The sequence below is a fragment of the Curcuma longa genome, chromosome 9, assembly GCF_044706935.1.
Source record: "Curcuma longa cultivar G26 ecotype Majalengka, Jawa Barat chromosome 9, ITB_CL_G26_1.1, whole genome shotgun sequence".
Classification (NCBI taxonomy): domain Eukaryota; kingdom Viridiplantae; phylum Streptophyta; class Magnoliopsida; order Zingiberales; family Zingiberaceae; genus Curcuma; species Curcuma longa.
In genome coordinates this window covers 9,368,277-9,385,384 of record NC_133869.1, presented here as the reverse complement: position 1 = coordinate 9,385,384, position 17,108 = coordinate 9,368,277, and the positions used below count along the sequence as shown (strand labels likewise).

At 34.0% G+C, this 17,108-nt stretch overlaps 1 protein-coding gene across 6 annotated transcripts; it reads right to left on the bottom strand.

Moving 5' to 3' along the window:
• Positions 1-79: 79 nt before the first annotated feature.
• Positions 80-16,996, bottom strand: LOC141834948 (protein-tyrosine sulfotransferase-like). 6 transcript variants are annotated; one of them, XM_074722344.1, is made up of 13 exons: positions 16,776-16,996; positions 15,068-15,139; positions 13,590-13,767; positions 13,428-13,499; positions 8,730-9,018; positions 4,885-5,028; positions 3,642-3,746; positions 3,404-3,548; positions 2,515-2,564; positions 2,375-2,440; positions 2,090-2,209; positions 470-616; positions 80-387 (listed from the first exon to the last, which is right to left on the bottom strand). In XM_074722344.1, the coding sequence occupies exons 2-13, from the start codon at positions 15,132-15,134 to the stop codon at positions 250-252; spliced, it is 1,521 nt and encodes a 506-aa protein (XP_074578445.1). In that variant the 5' UTR covers positions 15,135-15,139; positions 16,776-16,996; the 3' UTR covers positions 80-249. The 6 variants fall into 6 exon arrangements, with proteins under 6 accessions (XP_074578445.1, XP_074578448.1, XP_074578447.1 ...); XM_074722347.1 differs by having other exon boundaries at positions 80-378; XM_074722346.1 differs by having other exon boundaries at positions 2,521-2,564.
• Positions 16,997-17,108: the final 112 nt, after the last annotated feature.

Sequence of the window (17,108 nt, the reverse complement as noted above, 5' to 3'; positions counted from 1 at the left end):
TCCGAGTGGATTGTTCAATCAACACAGTACAATTGGTCAAGTAGATCCGAGTGGGCCGGACCACTTGTCTCACTTAAGGTTAGACAGTCCAAGCGGTTCGATCGAGTTATTTTGATTGAACAAGCCAAGCAGGCTTGTCACAGTATTCAGAGAGACAACACCACAACACAACTCATGTAGGGCATGCCATTTTTGTTGTCGATACATTCTCCGCTCATACAAAAAATTATCCACTTTCCATTCTTCTAATCACATCTTCAATTTACCCGCTCTCCTGCGTTTTGTTACTAGTATCACAAGAACAATAACAGCAAGAAAGGCAATGATCGATAAAATCTTCCATGGCGAGCAACTAAATAAGCTGCCACATCCTGATGTCTGCAGTTCCTGCAAACATAAGATACTTTGGTATAAAAAAGCATTTGATTTCGATTATTATAGATTTTGACCATCAATGCGACAGACTAACCTCTTGGGCCTTCAGGTTTCCCTCTGAGTGAATGACATGTTTCTCCTGCCGCCGGAATATATCTTGAGCATGATTGTAAAGTTCCACATCAAGACTGTTCAAAGATTGGATTTGATCGAGAATCGAAGCAGGAACAGAACGGCGTGCCTGAAAAATACAATTTCCTTGCATGTTTAGCTCTGAGGAACTTCGATCCCCATCCTCGAACTGGAGTGAAGAATTAGCCAAAAGCAAGAAGAAAACCAAACATGTATCCACCCTCCGATATAGTGAAGTTATCTCGAGATATGAAGTAACTTGGAATTTCAAAAATAGTTAATGTTCAGACAGTCTACTAAGAAGAGGCGATTAAAGTAAAAGAGAACTTCACTTGGACTTCATCACTCCAGTGTGGAGATGGATGTTCATGTCGGAACGTGGCTACCATCCTAATTAGCATGTCAATGCTGCTTAAAATGCATCAACAAAACCAACATTGAACTTAGGAAACCCAGAATAGAACTTTGCTAAATTAGGAAAAGAAGATTCTGAAACCAGGTTTCTAGGCACCATTGTATCACCATGCTCTACTTTACAGAGCTGATTCAAACAATAATTGATAAGTAAATCGGTCCCATAAATTCATTGTGGTACCATCAACAATGGACTTGGTTAGCATAATTCCTATAAAATTGTAATTATTTTTGTTTAGCTTTTTTACCCCATTAAATTTCTACATTTAATTAGTATTTCTTACAACCCCTAAATAACATCCTCCAATCCTATTTTAATCCATTAAATAAACTAATCATTCAAACAAGCTTTTATCCTATCTCCCCTAATATTAATCTCATATGTATACTAGTTGCTTCTTTTTATTAATCTAATACCTATTAATATGTTTTTTTTTTAAATCCCTATGCCCATTTTCTCTCGATCGTGATTCCCACACTGCTAGCCTTCACACCACTCACCTCCCTCCCTCCTGTGCACTTGTCATCATGTCATGCGGAGCAGCAACTACTTGCAACTCCAACTACTTATGTTTCCATCACCATTGCTTGCATCTCTACTAACAGCAGTGCAGCCACTCGTCATCGTGTCGAAGATGTGTCCAGAAATTGCTTAAAATTGATTGGATCTTCTCAATTCTAATCCAACTCAACCAATACATATTTGGTCAGCTGAGATAGACAACTATGTCATATACCCTAATAATCACGAACATAGAATTAGACTTAAAATTAGGGAACAAACTACCTATATCTGATGGCCAATTAAATTTAACAGCATTCCTTGTTAGGCCTATAAAAGAGACTCCAACCCTTCTGGTTTCATCAATCCCAGCTTCTAATAACTATTCCTTCTCTTGTGAGACCGCTAATCCTGAAGCACACAGATCTACCTTCATCCCACTAATGCTACATCAAGCACATTTCTGACAAAATAACTAGATGCCACAAGATTAAGTAAATAAGAGGTAAAGGACGTGAAACAAGTTTAACCAAACCAACAATTTTCATCAAATTTATAAAAAAATTTGTTAACTCACCAAGAACGTGCAACAAATAATAAGATTAAAAAAGAAGCTAAAGAAACATACTATTCTATCTCATGACTTCCTACTATCTCATCATATACCTTCTTTGAAAAATTCACAGGAGAAATCTTTTTCAGAGACGTTGTGCGTCGGGTTGCTTGAGATTTCCGTAAATTGGAACTGCATTTTTCATATGCCTCCATCAACTTTCCAACTGTCATCTATAAATGGTGAAGAAATGCTTGATTTAGAAGAATATAGAATGCATTCCGAGAAGGATTAGAGGATGGTATTTACTGGAAGAATATAACAATAGATTTAAATTCATAGATGAACAATAAAAGAACGAGAACTAATTAGTTAAATTACATATTAAGAGGTAATACATTTTCTCTTCCTGGTTCATCATGTGGTGAAGGAACCTCGGTTTTATTTAGATAGCCAGCAATATCCTATCATAAATGCGGAGAAGTTTAGCACATTATTGATAGAATAATATGCATAAAATAATTCTATTTTGAGCTACCTCAACCTGGTTTAGTCCATCAACAGGATCTGAAGAAGAAAAGCTAGGTTCTGCAGAGAAGATGTCTACATAAGAGATGCTCCACATTTTTCATTAATTTTCAGGCCCACTTCAGCATGATATGCAAGACCTTACAACTGAGTCAGCGGCATACTAGTAAGAAATTAGTCAACATGATCTACAATCTAAGCTTTCATTTCTGTTGTGCCTCAAAACTTAATCTGGGGTGAGTTGAACTGGAATTTATTCATCGCCCATTGATCGTTATTGTTGCTACAAGTTTCCAACTATTTACATGCAATATTTTGCTTGTTGATTTTAGCATCTGTTTCCTAAGGTTGAAAAGGTTGGGGATGAACCAGGCACTCTACGACAACAACTCTGTTAGTGATGTCGAGGGAAAGGACAACAGCGAGAGCGAACATCACCATTGTCGAAGAAGTTGGAATCAAGGAGAGTAACAAAGGGCAGTTGACTTGGTTGTCAAAAGCATAGCGACTAGGGCAAGGGTATTTTGAGAAAAGCAGTGAACAGTTTATTGGGTTTTTCCATCTTAGGAAAATATCGAATCGATCCTTCATTGGAAACACATAGTTATTGCTTGTCCAATATGATTATTATTTTTCACTTTTTAGTAAATAGTTTTTGGCCAATAGTACATGGCATTTAACTAAACATGTGGGTATTATTTAGCTAGAGAGAGAATTGAACATAATTGGCCCTATTAGTAGTTATTTTGGGATTTCAAAATTCAGATTCACTTGTGTGTTAGTTATTCTCACAAATGATAACAGTAATCTATAATATACAACAAATTTAAGTAGGTGTCGTAGGTAAATATGACTGTTCGATTCTGTATGTAAAAGCATGAATTAATTCTATAATGTACCAGTTTTGTTGGTTGTTTCCTGCTCAGTAGAGCTCAAGGCTTCAGACTGGGAAATAACTTGTGCTCCGACCAATTCAGCGAACATATTAGCAGACTTCTTGTGCTCTTTAGTAAGACCAACATATAACATATGATCCAACCTATGCTGTACCATTAGAACGCTGTAATTACTAGTTAAAACAAATATTGATATGAAGCAGTTGTAAGACAATGGCATCAGTCCTTGCCAAAAATGCACCTTTGCAACCTCAAGAACATAATGGCCAAATTCAGGGTGCTTCCTAACACAATTGCGGACATCATGTGATTCTTCTAAATATGAGTTGTTTGTTAATCCTGCTACCTGTCATAAGAAATTGCAGTATTAACAGATATGCTCCATATAACTCGTACAGTCATGTGATAAGTCTCATGGAAGTAATTTGCTTGGGAACTGGAAGTGGCCACAAAAGTAACCTTATAGAGAAATATGGAACACAATCGATTAGCAAAATGAGATTTGAAAGCAAACATAAACACAGCATGAAGAAGTACTTGAGCAACAAAAAGTGGAAACTACATCACAGGATAAAAGTAGGATAAGATCGCCATAGCACCTTCATGGTCATAGGACGGTTGAAACACAAAGATATTTACATTGAATGTTACTGATGTCAATACAAAGAGGGGGCAGGGGGTGCGCAGAGAACTACCATTGCATGTAGATACTGAAGAGGGTAAACAACAACAACAACCACCAAGCCTTATCCCACTAGATGGGATCGGCTATATGGATCTTTCTACTCCATTGTGCTCTATCCCCTATAATATTATCATTTATATGTAAATAAATTTTATCTTATTTTATTGTTGTTAATCAAATTTTTTTTTATTTGGTCTTCCTCTTTCTCGTTTGATGTGCACATTTGTCATAGTTTCACATTGTCTAACTGAAGATTATGGAGTTATTTTTTTCTTTGATTGTTTTACCAGATGTCCAAAGACAACTAAAAAACACAAATTAAATGAGTAAAAAAAATATCATTTAAAAATAAAGGTAATGATCATCATCCTCGATCGTCATTACAAGCCTATGACCAACTTATTGGGTCAGTAGATGGTATGAAGAAATTAGCATGAGGACAGATTTTTCACAAGTAAAAGTACACATGTTGGCCTTTCTAGTTGTGTTAGCCATGAAGCATTCACTGTTAACACAAGAAACAATGAAAGAGTTCAGCCAAACATCAAATGCACCAGCATATCCTCTCTTTTTTTTTTTTTTTTTTTTGTTTGGCTAGGCACAGAAACCTTCCTGTCAAAGCCAAATTAATAGTGTGAATTAATATTTAAACTTGTAATCTGTTAAGAATAAAGAAAGAGCACATGAACATTAATTTTGCATGAGCAGACAGATATTGTTGGCTTTTAGACATTCAGTAAACAATGAAAGAATCATAACTAAAAATCATAATGCTACCAGCAATAATGTACTATAGCACCTGAAAAGTTGCTCCGTTGTGAATGATCTCATGAGCTATTGGGTCATTAATGAACTCTTGTAAGGGCATGGCCATCTCTTCCAGGTCATATGGATTACTCGTCTCTTCAGTCTTTCTAAATCTTCCAATTTCTCTAGCATGCCTCTGCACAAAACATTGAGAATAAAGTGGTGAGATAAATATATCAAACAAAAAAGAATGAGAAAGCAAAACTTCCATAGAGCTAATTAGTAATTCAATTATTATCTGGCAGATTCATGATTTTTCAATGTCATTGGTGAAACAACCTTTAATGTAACTATCAGGTCTAGGCCTTGGTGGTCAATTTGACTTTTCTCCACTGACTGACTGTTTTAACTGTTTTTCCATATCAATAAAGATGTCTCAGGTTATAGCATTTAATAGGATTATGACTGATAAAGACAACATGGTGAAAATGTAGGGCAAGCCAAAAGATCAAAGGATTCAATAAATATGTAGAGGGGAGAAAGATGTGAAAGAGAGATGAGGTATTTTACTAGATGCTATCTCCATAACTTTAAAGGTTGAATAATCATATCAAATTGGATATCAAGGCATACCCAACAATTAGAGGCAAGGTTTAAAAAGACAGCTTAAGCAGTAGGTGAACAGACCACTACCTAGCACTCAGGCGATAGGGGGAGCCTAGGTGGTCACATTAAAAAACTATTAAACTAAATTAGATATACATTATCAATAAAAATTGCTAACATACATATCTAACAAAGCATACTAAATAATCAAAACAAAGTTACGATCGAGGAAACAACTCAAGTCATAATTGATAAACAAACACGTAACAACACCAAACCACATCATATATCATATTGCAACAAAGAAACCATAAAAGTATAAAAGACAATAAAACATAAACTTCATAGATCCATCTAGGCACATTGAAAGAAAATGCAAAACAATATGTCATAACAACCAATTTCATAATTAGTGTATTAGAATATGGATAACTAGTGTCATGGTATAATCAAATAAGTTCATCAAAGTCAAGTCTAGTCCGCTCTTGTAAAAGTCATTAAATTCTTCATCATCATCACTCTCACTTTCTTCCACAGGATCAATTGTTTTTCCATTAATTTCTCCACTTGTTGAGGGACTACTGGCCTAGAGCTCCCCCTTCCTTGAAAAATCTCATTAGCTTATAAGGCTTCTGCAACTAGATCCCATGTCAAGCCTGGTCTAGGAACTAATTCATCTTCATTCACAAATAGTTTAATCCTCTTTTAAATCTCCATTCATCCATTCTCTCTGACTTTTGACTCCAGCGGATGTCTTTCCTTCTTATTTTGTAATTCTTTAAATTTGCATTGAATTGGACAGACAGGATCATTCATCTTCTTTACAAGTAGTTTATTCCTTTTCTTTTGTATGAATCTACAAGAAATAACCATCTACTGGCAAATAATTTATATCCGACAAAAATATTCCCATATAGACAAATTGAGGTTGTCAAGGTCATTGTTCAACTTATCTTTTCAAATGCACTTCTATTTGTGTGACACCCAAAGGAGCTACATGTTAGGTTAAGAATCCTAATTGTCATTTTTTAGGAATGAAGAGTACATGATCAAAGCAATAAACACCATTGTGCTATCAATTTAAGTAATAGACAGTATTAGTAGAATTTGAAATTTATTCAAAATAACAATACTAATTTACTAACACACGGGCTAAAATTTTCAGTATTGTTTGAACTTTGTCTTCATATGCCTTCAATTCCATACATATCACATTAGCTTAGATGGTAGGATAAGTAAAGAAATTCCCTACACAAATGAGTATATAGTCCACATTAGTATGTCTCTCCATAGTCTTTATAATAAGAAAAGGGATTGAGGTAATAAACGATAATATTAAGAGCATTATCTAATTTCCCCTTTGTATATTTGACAATGGGATTCACATGTCTGTAAGAAAAACTCTGCATTCTTCAAAAGGTCATTTTGTCTACACTCTTACCTTTAATAAACTTTTAGAGCATTGCATTCACTTATCTGAAGAGAACATGATCCTCAACTTTGCTTAGGCATTTATAAAAGTTTGCAATGAAAGAAAAGAAATTGCAATCCTTATGATTTTCTATACGGACATTTCTTTCCCAATTCTACCATTTAAGATTATGTGATGATGTGGAATTGTTGGCAAAGAATGATGCATCTAAACTCTTTGGAAAGCAATTAGTTTTGAAAAATAAATCTAAGAAAAATGAAGATTTCAGCTCTAGTATTGTCAAATAACAGTCATTCTGAATAAGTTCTAGATTCTACTAATATTGTTGACCCCTTAATATGATAGAACATTGGTGTTCAATGTGTGGATTGGGTATTGACCACTTGCAAATGATGGTTATCAAGATTCTTAACCTAACATATAGCTCCCCTCATACTCGTCTTAGTGTGAGAGGAATTGGAGTGCATTTGAAAGAGTAAGTTGAACAATGACCTTAACAAACTCAAATTGTTTCTTGAATATTTTTTGTTATACATAAATTGTCAATCATTAACGAATATTTCTTCATACAAAGAAAAAGAATAGACTAGTAGAAGATAAAGAATAAGTCTATGTCCAATTTAATGCAAATCATGGTTTGAAAGCTCATATTGTGTCAGGCGACATGGTCAAAACGTATCATTCCAATAAATTACCAAAACTCAATACTACTCAATATTCTATCATGCATTGTGTCAATCATGTTGCGTTGTTGCCTTAGTTATGTTGATGAGTATCGTGTCATACTGTTGATCGCCCCTTGGCATGCTACAAAACACTTCAATATAAATTGTATTGTGTTATATTGTATCATTTCACATGGGACACATTCCGAAGCTACGTATATAGTTGTGTTCTCTTCTTCTATTTTTCATCTCACTCCTGCTCCCTCCAATTCTGATCTGGCACCATACATCGAAACATTGGCATGATACCAACACAACATCATTTCAATCAAAATTTGAAACTCCACCACAGCTCAAGATTTTGAAGCTTAATGCAAAAATAAAGAATCATAAAAATGAATGGGAAAAAAATCCTTTACAGTGAAAAGTGTTTTTAAGAATAGATAAATGGAGATTTAGAAGAGCAAGTAATCCTGTGGCTTCACAAGAGATATAGTTGCAAATGCATTATGAGCTAATGAGCTTTCTAAGACAAAGGGGGGCTTTAGGCTAGTTGGTCCCTCAACAAGATCGATGAAGAAGCCATTGATTTAAAGGGATATTGTGTAGTGTGTCGATGATGAGGAATTTGATTATGATTTCTTCTTTTATAATTTTTCTCCTCCTAAAGAGGACTAGACTTGAATGTTATACTCTTACTTGATTGTTGTATGACACTAATTATTCATGTTTTGATATTTTAGCATGAGACATTGATTATTATGCTATATTGTTATTTTTTGCAAAGTGCTCATATGAAATGAATTTTTGATTTTGTTATATTTTATACCTTTTAAGTTTTCTTCATTACGACATAAAATATGATGTATTTATTGTTATTATGTGTTTACTTATCAATTATGTTACTTTTATGGTAACATTATTGTGGAAACCATATTTTAAAATATTGCATAAATTGATTTTGAAATCAAACTTGTGAAACATTTGGGATGGAAATTATAAAATAAAAAATATAGCACGAAGAAGTGTTCAAGGTGCGTTTTAATAAGAAAATAAGAGTAGAGCACGCTTCAATATAAAAGAAAATAAAAATCATGTAAAAACAAGAAAGAAGACAATCAATGTAACACAAGAAAGTGAAGATCATAAACAACAGATAATATACAGCAGGCAGCACAGAGAAGAAAAGCATACCCTTGCAAATAAGTCCTGCCTCATCCAAGGAACTAAATACTTCCATGGCCAGATATCCAGTGTACTAACACCATGAGATTTTGGGCGTATCCGTCTAGACATTTGGGTTGCTGAAGTTAAATTTGGATGCACAAGAAATCTAGCTGCAACTTCGACAGAGAATTCATATGTGCTGAACACACGATCAATTGGATCCCTTAAAATTGTTACAACTGACGTTTTATGCTTTGGTAATTTGGATATCAAGCTATAGTCATCATGGGTAACCATCAATCTGCAATTTGGTTTGCTAGACCACCAAATTCAACTTATAAGTGTCAAGTATCACCTAAGAGTAATAATATAAATCTGTTTTTTTTTATTTATACAAAGGTTGAGTGCTACTCCAGTGATTATTGATGTTCTCAGACAATTAGTTAACACAATGAAAACTTATGTATTAGCAAAAGAAACAACGTGCATCTAAGCCATATTATTATTCTAATGCTATCAGTACTTGGTAAAGCATAAGAGAACTTGGTAAGGCATTAGATAAAGAGACAACAGGGATCTAAGCAAAATTTTGAACCAAGGATACAGTTTCCCTTGTCCCAGACAATAACTTCTAGAATACTGAATAACTCTAAAGAAACTTCAAAATAAACAGAAAATCTAATTGTAAAATAAAGAATTTATCTTACCTTTGTTACTCAGTTTTTCCTTTTTTTTCATTGCATCAAATTTAATAAAAAGCAAAATCACAGTTAATGCAGCGCTAACATGCTGACCAACTCTTCTTCCATGATTATCATTTGTTTGTCCTAACTTCTGTAATGTAAATGTGTTAACCACTACTGCACATGATAATACCACAATGAATAACTCACGGTATATACATGTTTGGTCTACCATCGGATTGCCGGCTACCTTTGCTTTGAGAATGTTGAAAAAGTAAAACAACAACAACAACCAAGTCTTACCCCACTAGGTGAGGTCGGTTATATGGATCATTCTACGCGACTCTATCCCCTACTATATCATCATCCATACTTAAATAAATTTTATCTTATTTTATTGTTGCTAACCAAGTCTTTTTTGGTCTCCTCTTCTTCATTTGATGTGTGTATTTGTCATAGTTTCACATCGCCTAACTGAAGCATTTATTGATCATTTAAGGACATGTCCGTATCGTCTTAAACGTGTCTCTCGGAATTTTTCCTCAATAGATGCAACTCCAATTTTCTCTCTAATGCTCTCATTTCTTATTATGTCCATCTTTGTATGTCCACACATCCATTTTACGATCCTCATCTCTGCAACTCTCATCTTCTACTCATGTGCTCGAATCATAACCAAACATTCAACGTCATATAACATAGCAGGTCTAACCGCCATTTTATAAAACTTCCCTTTAAGTTTTCAAGGTACTTTACGATTGCATAAAACATCCAACGTTCTCCTCCATTTCAACCATCTTACTTGTATTCTATGTAAGACATATCTCAATCCCTCCATCGTTTTGCAAAATAATCCTAAATACTTAAAGTTCTTAGTTCCAGACAACTCCTATCTTAACAATTGTCTCATTACGTCTAATATTGTTAAATTTAAATTTCATATATTCTGTCTTTACTCTACTAAGCTTAGCATCTTTCAATTCTAATATTTCCCGCTAAGATTCTAATTTAGCATTTACTCCTTCACGTATCTCATGTACCAAAGTCATATCATTTGCAAATAGCATACACCATAGTATTGTGTCTTGCATATGTTCAGTGAGTTCATCCATTATTAATGTAAAAAGATAAGTACTCAGAGTTGATCCTTGATATAACTCTATCTTTATTGGAAATACTTCAGTTAATCCGCTTGAAGTCTTCACTCTGATCGTTACATATCCTTAATTAATTCAATATATGCTACGCTAATACATCTTTTTTCTAGGATTCTCCATATAATTAGGTCGATGAATATCATGTGTAGATTTTATTTTTGCTTCCGATATTTTTTAATTAGTTGCTTGAGAGAATGTATAACTTCTATTGTTGACCTTCCAAGTATAAATCCAAATTGATTTTTGGTCACCGTGATCTCCTTAATCTTTTTTCTATTACACTTTCTCAAAATTTCATGATATGACTCATTAATTTAATACCCCTATAGTTTATATAATTTTGTACATCTGCCTTATTCTTATATAAGGGTACTAGAGTACTTACCCTCCATTGATCAGACATTTTTTTCGTTTTCAATATCATAAATAATTTTGTAAGTCGTTCAATATATTATTTCCCTAGGCACTTCCATACCTCTATCGGAATATCATCTAATCGTTTTTCCATTTTGGATCTCATTTAAAACTTGTTATACTTTTAAAGTTTGAATTCTACGATAAAAATTTAAATTTCTATACTTATTTAACCTATTTAAATTACCTAAGTTAAATTGGTCACATAAACCTTCATTAAAAAATTGATGAAAATATATCTCCCACCGCTCTGTTATTTCTTAATCATTTACTAGTATCATATTGCATTCATATTGCGCGAAGGGGAGCCTAACGGTAAGGGCTGCTATGTGACCTAGAGGTCACGGGTTCATTTGCCAAAGGCAAGGTAAGGCTGCGTACAATAATACAATACATCTTATTTGAATAAAATCTTTTGTCTTCCTCTCTTTCACTTTAATTATTCTATAAATGTCTTTCCCCTTCTTTTGTATCTAGTTTTCAATATAACCATTCAAAAGTTTCATTCATAGTTTTATTCATTGCTTTCTTAGCCTCTTTCTTGGCTCTTATATATGTTTTAAGTTTTCCTCATTCTTGCAAATATATAATTCCTTATAGGTGGTTCATTTTTCCTTCACTTTCTCTTGTACTTTCTCATTCCACCATTAAGATTCTTTATTTGGTGGTGCATGTCCCTTTGACTCACCGAATACACTCTTAGTACTATTTTCAACATTGATACCATCTTATCCCATGTTGTATTAAAATCACCGTATATTTCTCCTAATACTTGTACTCCTACCTTTTCCTTAAATGTATTTTGCTTCCCATCCTTTAACTTCCAACACTTAATTCTAAGAGTCGTATATAGTTTCATTCTATTGATGTTATGCTTGAGGTGTATATCCAATACTACTAATCTATGTTGGGTAGTTAAGCTTTCTCCAAGAATGAATTGTAATCTTTACAAATCTTTCTATCCCTCTTTCTAATCATAAGAAAGTCAATTTGTGATTTATTATTCCCACTTTTGAAGGTGACCAAGTGTTTTTCTCTTTTCTTAAAAAACGTATTAACTAGTAGAAAGTCATATGATATCGCAAAATCCAATATAATTTTTTCTTCTTCATTTCTTGTTCCAAACCCATAACCCTCATGCACCCTCTCATATTCCTCATTTTTCACTTCGACATGTTCATGTAGATCGTCTTCTATTAAAATCATTTCATTTGACAGAATATTTTGTAATACTTCATCTAGGTCGTCCCAAAACCTTAATTTAGTATCTTCATCTAATCCTGTTTGAAGTGTATATATGCTAATTACGTTCATAGTTTCATTCTCCACTACGATCTTGAGAGATATAATTTTATCCTCTTTCTAACTACTCTTACAACTTCATCTTTTAACAAACTATTTACAACAATACCCACTCTATTCTTACTATTTTCTGTGTACTATAACTTAAAATCTAAGTTTTCTATCATCTTTGTCTTCTCGCCTACCCATTTTATCTCTTGTACATACAAAATACTAATTCTTCTCCTAATCATTGTATCTACTACCTTCATTGTTTTACTAGTGAGGATTCCTATGTTCCATATTCCAAATCTTAGACTATTAATTTTATTATAATATTTATTTTTATCCAACCTATGGTGAGAGAACTTTTGTCTATTTAACACTATACTCAAATTCTCATGGAAATGTAATAGTCTTTACTGATACGTTACAGTCGAACCTTACAACGCGAACTCTTGCATATTTATCACTACATCGAGTTTTGGAGATGTAGCAGTCCTTGCCGAGATGTTACAGTTAGATCTTGCAATGCGTTCCTTCCGGGGAACAACCTAGCATTAGCATAATAGTTTAATAGATCAAAAGTCGGATCCTACAACACGAACTCTTGCATATTTATAACTACATCCGAATTCTGGAGATATAGCGGTCTTTGCTGAGACATTACAATCGTACCCTGCAAAGCCTTCCTTCCAGGGAACAACCTAGCATTAGCACAATAATTTAATGGATACATTCATTGAACATTTGCCTTAATTTTACGCTGGCTGACAACCTAACACAATCCTCCTTTATCCGAGCTTGGGACTGACCATGACGGGTTTAATTTGTCATGAGCGGAGTTGAAAAAGTAAAACAAATATATAAATTAATGAATTAAATTTCAGTATAAAATAATTCAGGAGAAACTTGTAAGAGCTACAAACTAATGATTTCAGCAATAATTTTTACACAAGCTGGACTAATTGTTCTGCCTAGTTTTTATGCAGTTTCATTTCTCCTTTGGTCACAGAAGCATGACTCGTGCCAATTCTAAATCAAACTATAAGGCTCACTGATTAAACAGAGGACAGCAAGTTGCACACAGTGGCAAAAGCATCATAATAACATTTTTACTGCAGACTTCAAGTCACGAATATAGGATAAAAAAACCTAAACATGATAGCCAATGAAAACCAAAAAATCACCTTGGATTGAGTCGTAATTTGTCATAGGAACGTGGACATTCCTGAGGACTCGTGTAAAGCTTTCTCAAAAGGCTGTCAGTAATTGATTTCATTACCAGCAAACAACTCAGCTGAAGAAAGATATGATCTGACTTGATACGCATCAAGAACAAAAATACTAACCATTGGAAGTATGTTCGGCCCCCAGTTCTTGGAACATGCAGAAAAAACAATAAATCCTTTAGTATCAGCTCATCTGTATGGACTTTTGTTTCTATGGAAGAATCAACCCAGTTTCTCATGATACTTTCACAGTGTAAATAACCATCACCACTAGAAGACACCGTTAATAAGGTTGATACTGCCACAAGTGAGTATTACAAATCAGTTGTCAGCATAGAGGTCCATCACAGGTATCAGACAAGAAGTCAAAATTCCGGTGGTTTAAAGTAAAATATTTGTGCAAGCAATATCAAATATGATAGTTTGTATGCTACTGTCCATAGTAAATTAATTGAACCAAGAATAAAAATTTGCAACGTGTCATTCTAGAGTATACAAAAGACACTTAAAAGAAAAGGGGGTAAAGTCTTAGTTATAAAACCCAGATCAAACTGTCAGCTGGACAGGACAAACCCTAAACCAGATAACTCTTTGGCTTGGGTTAGTCGACAATTCAGATGTGAAAAAAAAATTATTTGAACGACCAGTTTTCACAAAACCATAAGACCAGGTCAGTTTTGGAAAACTGGGTCAATTTTGCCATAAGGTTTGAAAAGTCAAAAATGTTAATTGACGATTTCACATAATTAAATTTGTAGTAGAAACATAATTATTTTCCATAATTTAACTGATCCCAATGATAAGTACACCCATAAAAACCATAGCATCCTCTTTAAAATATGATTGTAAATTGGTTGTTCTATTTTTTATATCAATACTTATTCCTTGCATGCTAGTAAATTAATTTTTATTACATTAGTTTATATATAATTATAATTTTTCATAAGTAGGTTTTGGATTTTGGATAAAACTCATTTAAATATAATGGCGTAGGAGGATCCATATAGCCGAGCCTACTTAGTGGGCTAAATGCTTGGTTGTTGTTGTTGTTAAGGTTTTTGGTAGATTTTTATTGTAAATGAATGTGATAAATATGAAACTAGACCAATTAATTGGGCATCTGACCAATTAGCTTGTCAAGATCGACCAAGGAACAGATGGCCCACATTTTCTCTGGTTTGATTTCCAGTTCAGTTGTTATAACTATGAAGAGAGGAATGGAACAACCATATCTCTAGATGCTCTCCTTAAAAAAGGAAAAATTCTTCCAAAATTAAAGAAATAAATCTGAATAAAATTTGCACATGGAACTCATTCAAAGAATCCAAATATAGATCAAGTGTACACATAGATTTCTAGCAACATCCAGAATAATTTGCAAAAACTAGAATAATAAAAAAAACATTTACTGTCCATTCAACTTCAGGAAACACAGAACAATGAAGAGGAGAAAGCAGAATGAATTTGCTAGTCAAACTAATATATTGCTTGACAAATAGACAATACATAAGAGTATATCAATGTTGTATGGTAAAAGCAACTTAAGGAGTCCATAAATCATGTAGAAAGTAACAAGAGACAGTAATAAGAGACCATACCTAAATAAATAAAGATCAATAAATCACATATGAATATGTGTGACATTCCTTTACATCTCGGTGTCATGATGCCTGCAGAAGAATATGAATCCGAGATGCAACAATGAATATCCAAGCAAGGATGATAAGACATACTAGAAAGAACAGAAACCACAGTTAGCCATATCCATCAAAGCTTTTTGCATTAAATAGAAAATATATAGAATGTAATCACTTAACCATATATCAGATAAGAAGTATTTGATTGGCACATACTCTTTTAGACTTGGATTTAGATTCACAATTGGTGGTTGATTTGGACAGGTGGTTAGACAAGAGGAAAACCAGAGAGATCTTCAACTAACTCACAACAAAGTTGAGTTAACCATTTGTGCACGTCAGCTGGTTACTAATGACACATAAATTGCCACATGCAGTTCTCTAAAATCCAAAAGCTCATGAAATGAGAAAATTTTGATGGCATGAAGAAAAGGGATACTGTTTGCAAGATGCACACTGCAAATAAAGGAAAAACTAAACAGTCTTCTAGACAACAAAAAACCATTTGAATTAACCACTTTGGGTGAAGCAAAAACTTTATTAAACATGGCTGGAACAAGCTCAAAATTTTAATCTCCATACCAAAGCAATTAAACATTGTGGTCCAATTGATCCTGTGACTCTTGCACTGTAATCAAGGAAAAATTATTGTACCGTAACTTGTAACTTTAAACATTAATGTAGCACAGCTTTTAGACTTTTTTCCAATCTAACACATTTTTTCTTTTTTTTTTCAAATCTAGCATAACATCCACAAGACATATTAAGAACTAGCATTGTGCCAACTCAGCATAATGCTAAAGTGCATGCTAGCATAAATCTATGATTTAATGGCAGCAATCATCTTTTTGGTTGATGATCAGCTGCCAACGTGCAACAGCATCATCATCTTTCTTGCTGCACCAACTGTCATCATTAATCCATTCTGGCATCCATGTCAGCATTTACTGAGTTGGCATGATGTCATGTAAATACCACATCAATGTTTTAACAGCGAATGAAAAAAAAGTTAACAAATGCTAGATTCTAGCATAAATCATAGGTGTTTATGTTAGAATTGAGAAAAAGGATGTAAGATATGCTAGATTTGGGAAAACAACTATAGGTTGTGTGCATATATATGGAATTTCTATCCTATTTAATTTTCTTATTGCAATTAGATTTTGAATTTGGCGACTAATTGACCTGAATCTATAATTTAGCTTTTAGAGATCGGTTTGATGCCAAATTAGATTTGGTTGATTGCATTGGCAGGTGTAGTTTTAGGGTCAAGTGAACATAAACTAAGCTCGATTTGGACATGTTTTAATTAGTTTAGAGCCAAACCAAATTTATGCTGGGATAAACCAATTCTGTCATGTTTGTTGGGTCAATGAGGTTTTTGGGTTACTTAAAATTATTTAAATCTTTTTTCTCTCACACACGTTACCTTACCCATCCTCCCTTCCTCTCCTTCGAGAGATCACCTTCCCGATCCATGCGCGCACACATGACGCCAACCAAAGCCCTTGCGAAAGGCGAAGCTTTTATAGCATGTTAGCAACAAGATTTTCTTGGATGCATGAACTTAAAGCATCAGAACATAACGATCAAGCAGCCACAGTCTGATGGGAGGAGTCAAAGGGGAAAAAATTCAAAAAAAAAAAAACAAAGACAAACGTTCTGATACCTGCAATTTCTGTGGGGGGAAAACGATAAAGAAGAAGAACAAGAGCGAAATGTGATCAACCCACTCAGGGCAAATCCAGGAAAGACACCACCCACCCACCGCGAGAGGAGAGAGAAACTCTTCAGCCTTCCTTTCCAGAAGGGGCGGACGGTGCAGCTTCGGCCACTGCCGACGCTTCGTCGCCGCCGATGAGCGAAGAATTAGGGCTCGGGCAATGCCCGCCTCAGTGTAACGCCGCGACTTTCAACAAATGAATGGTTGGCACATAATAATAACCGTTGAAAATTAAAAATACATATATATTTAAATTAATCAGGTAATAAATAGGATGGC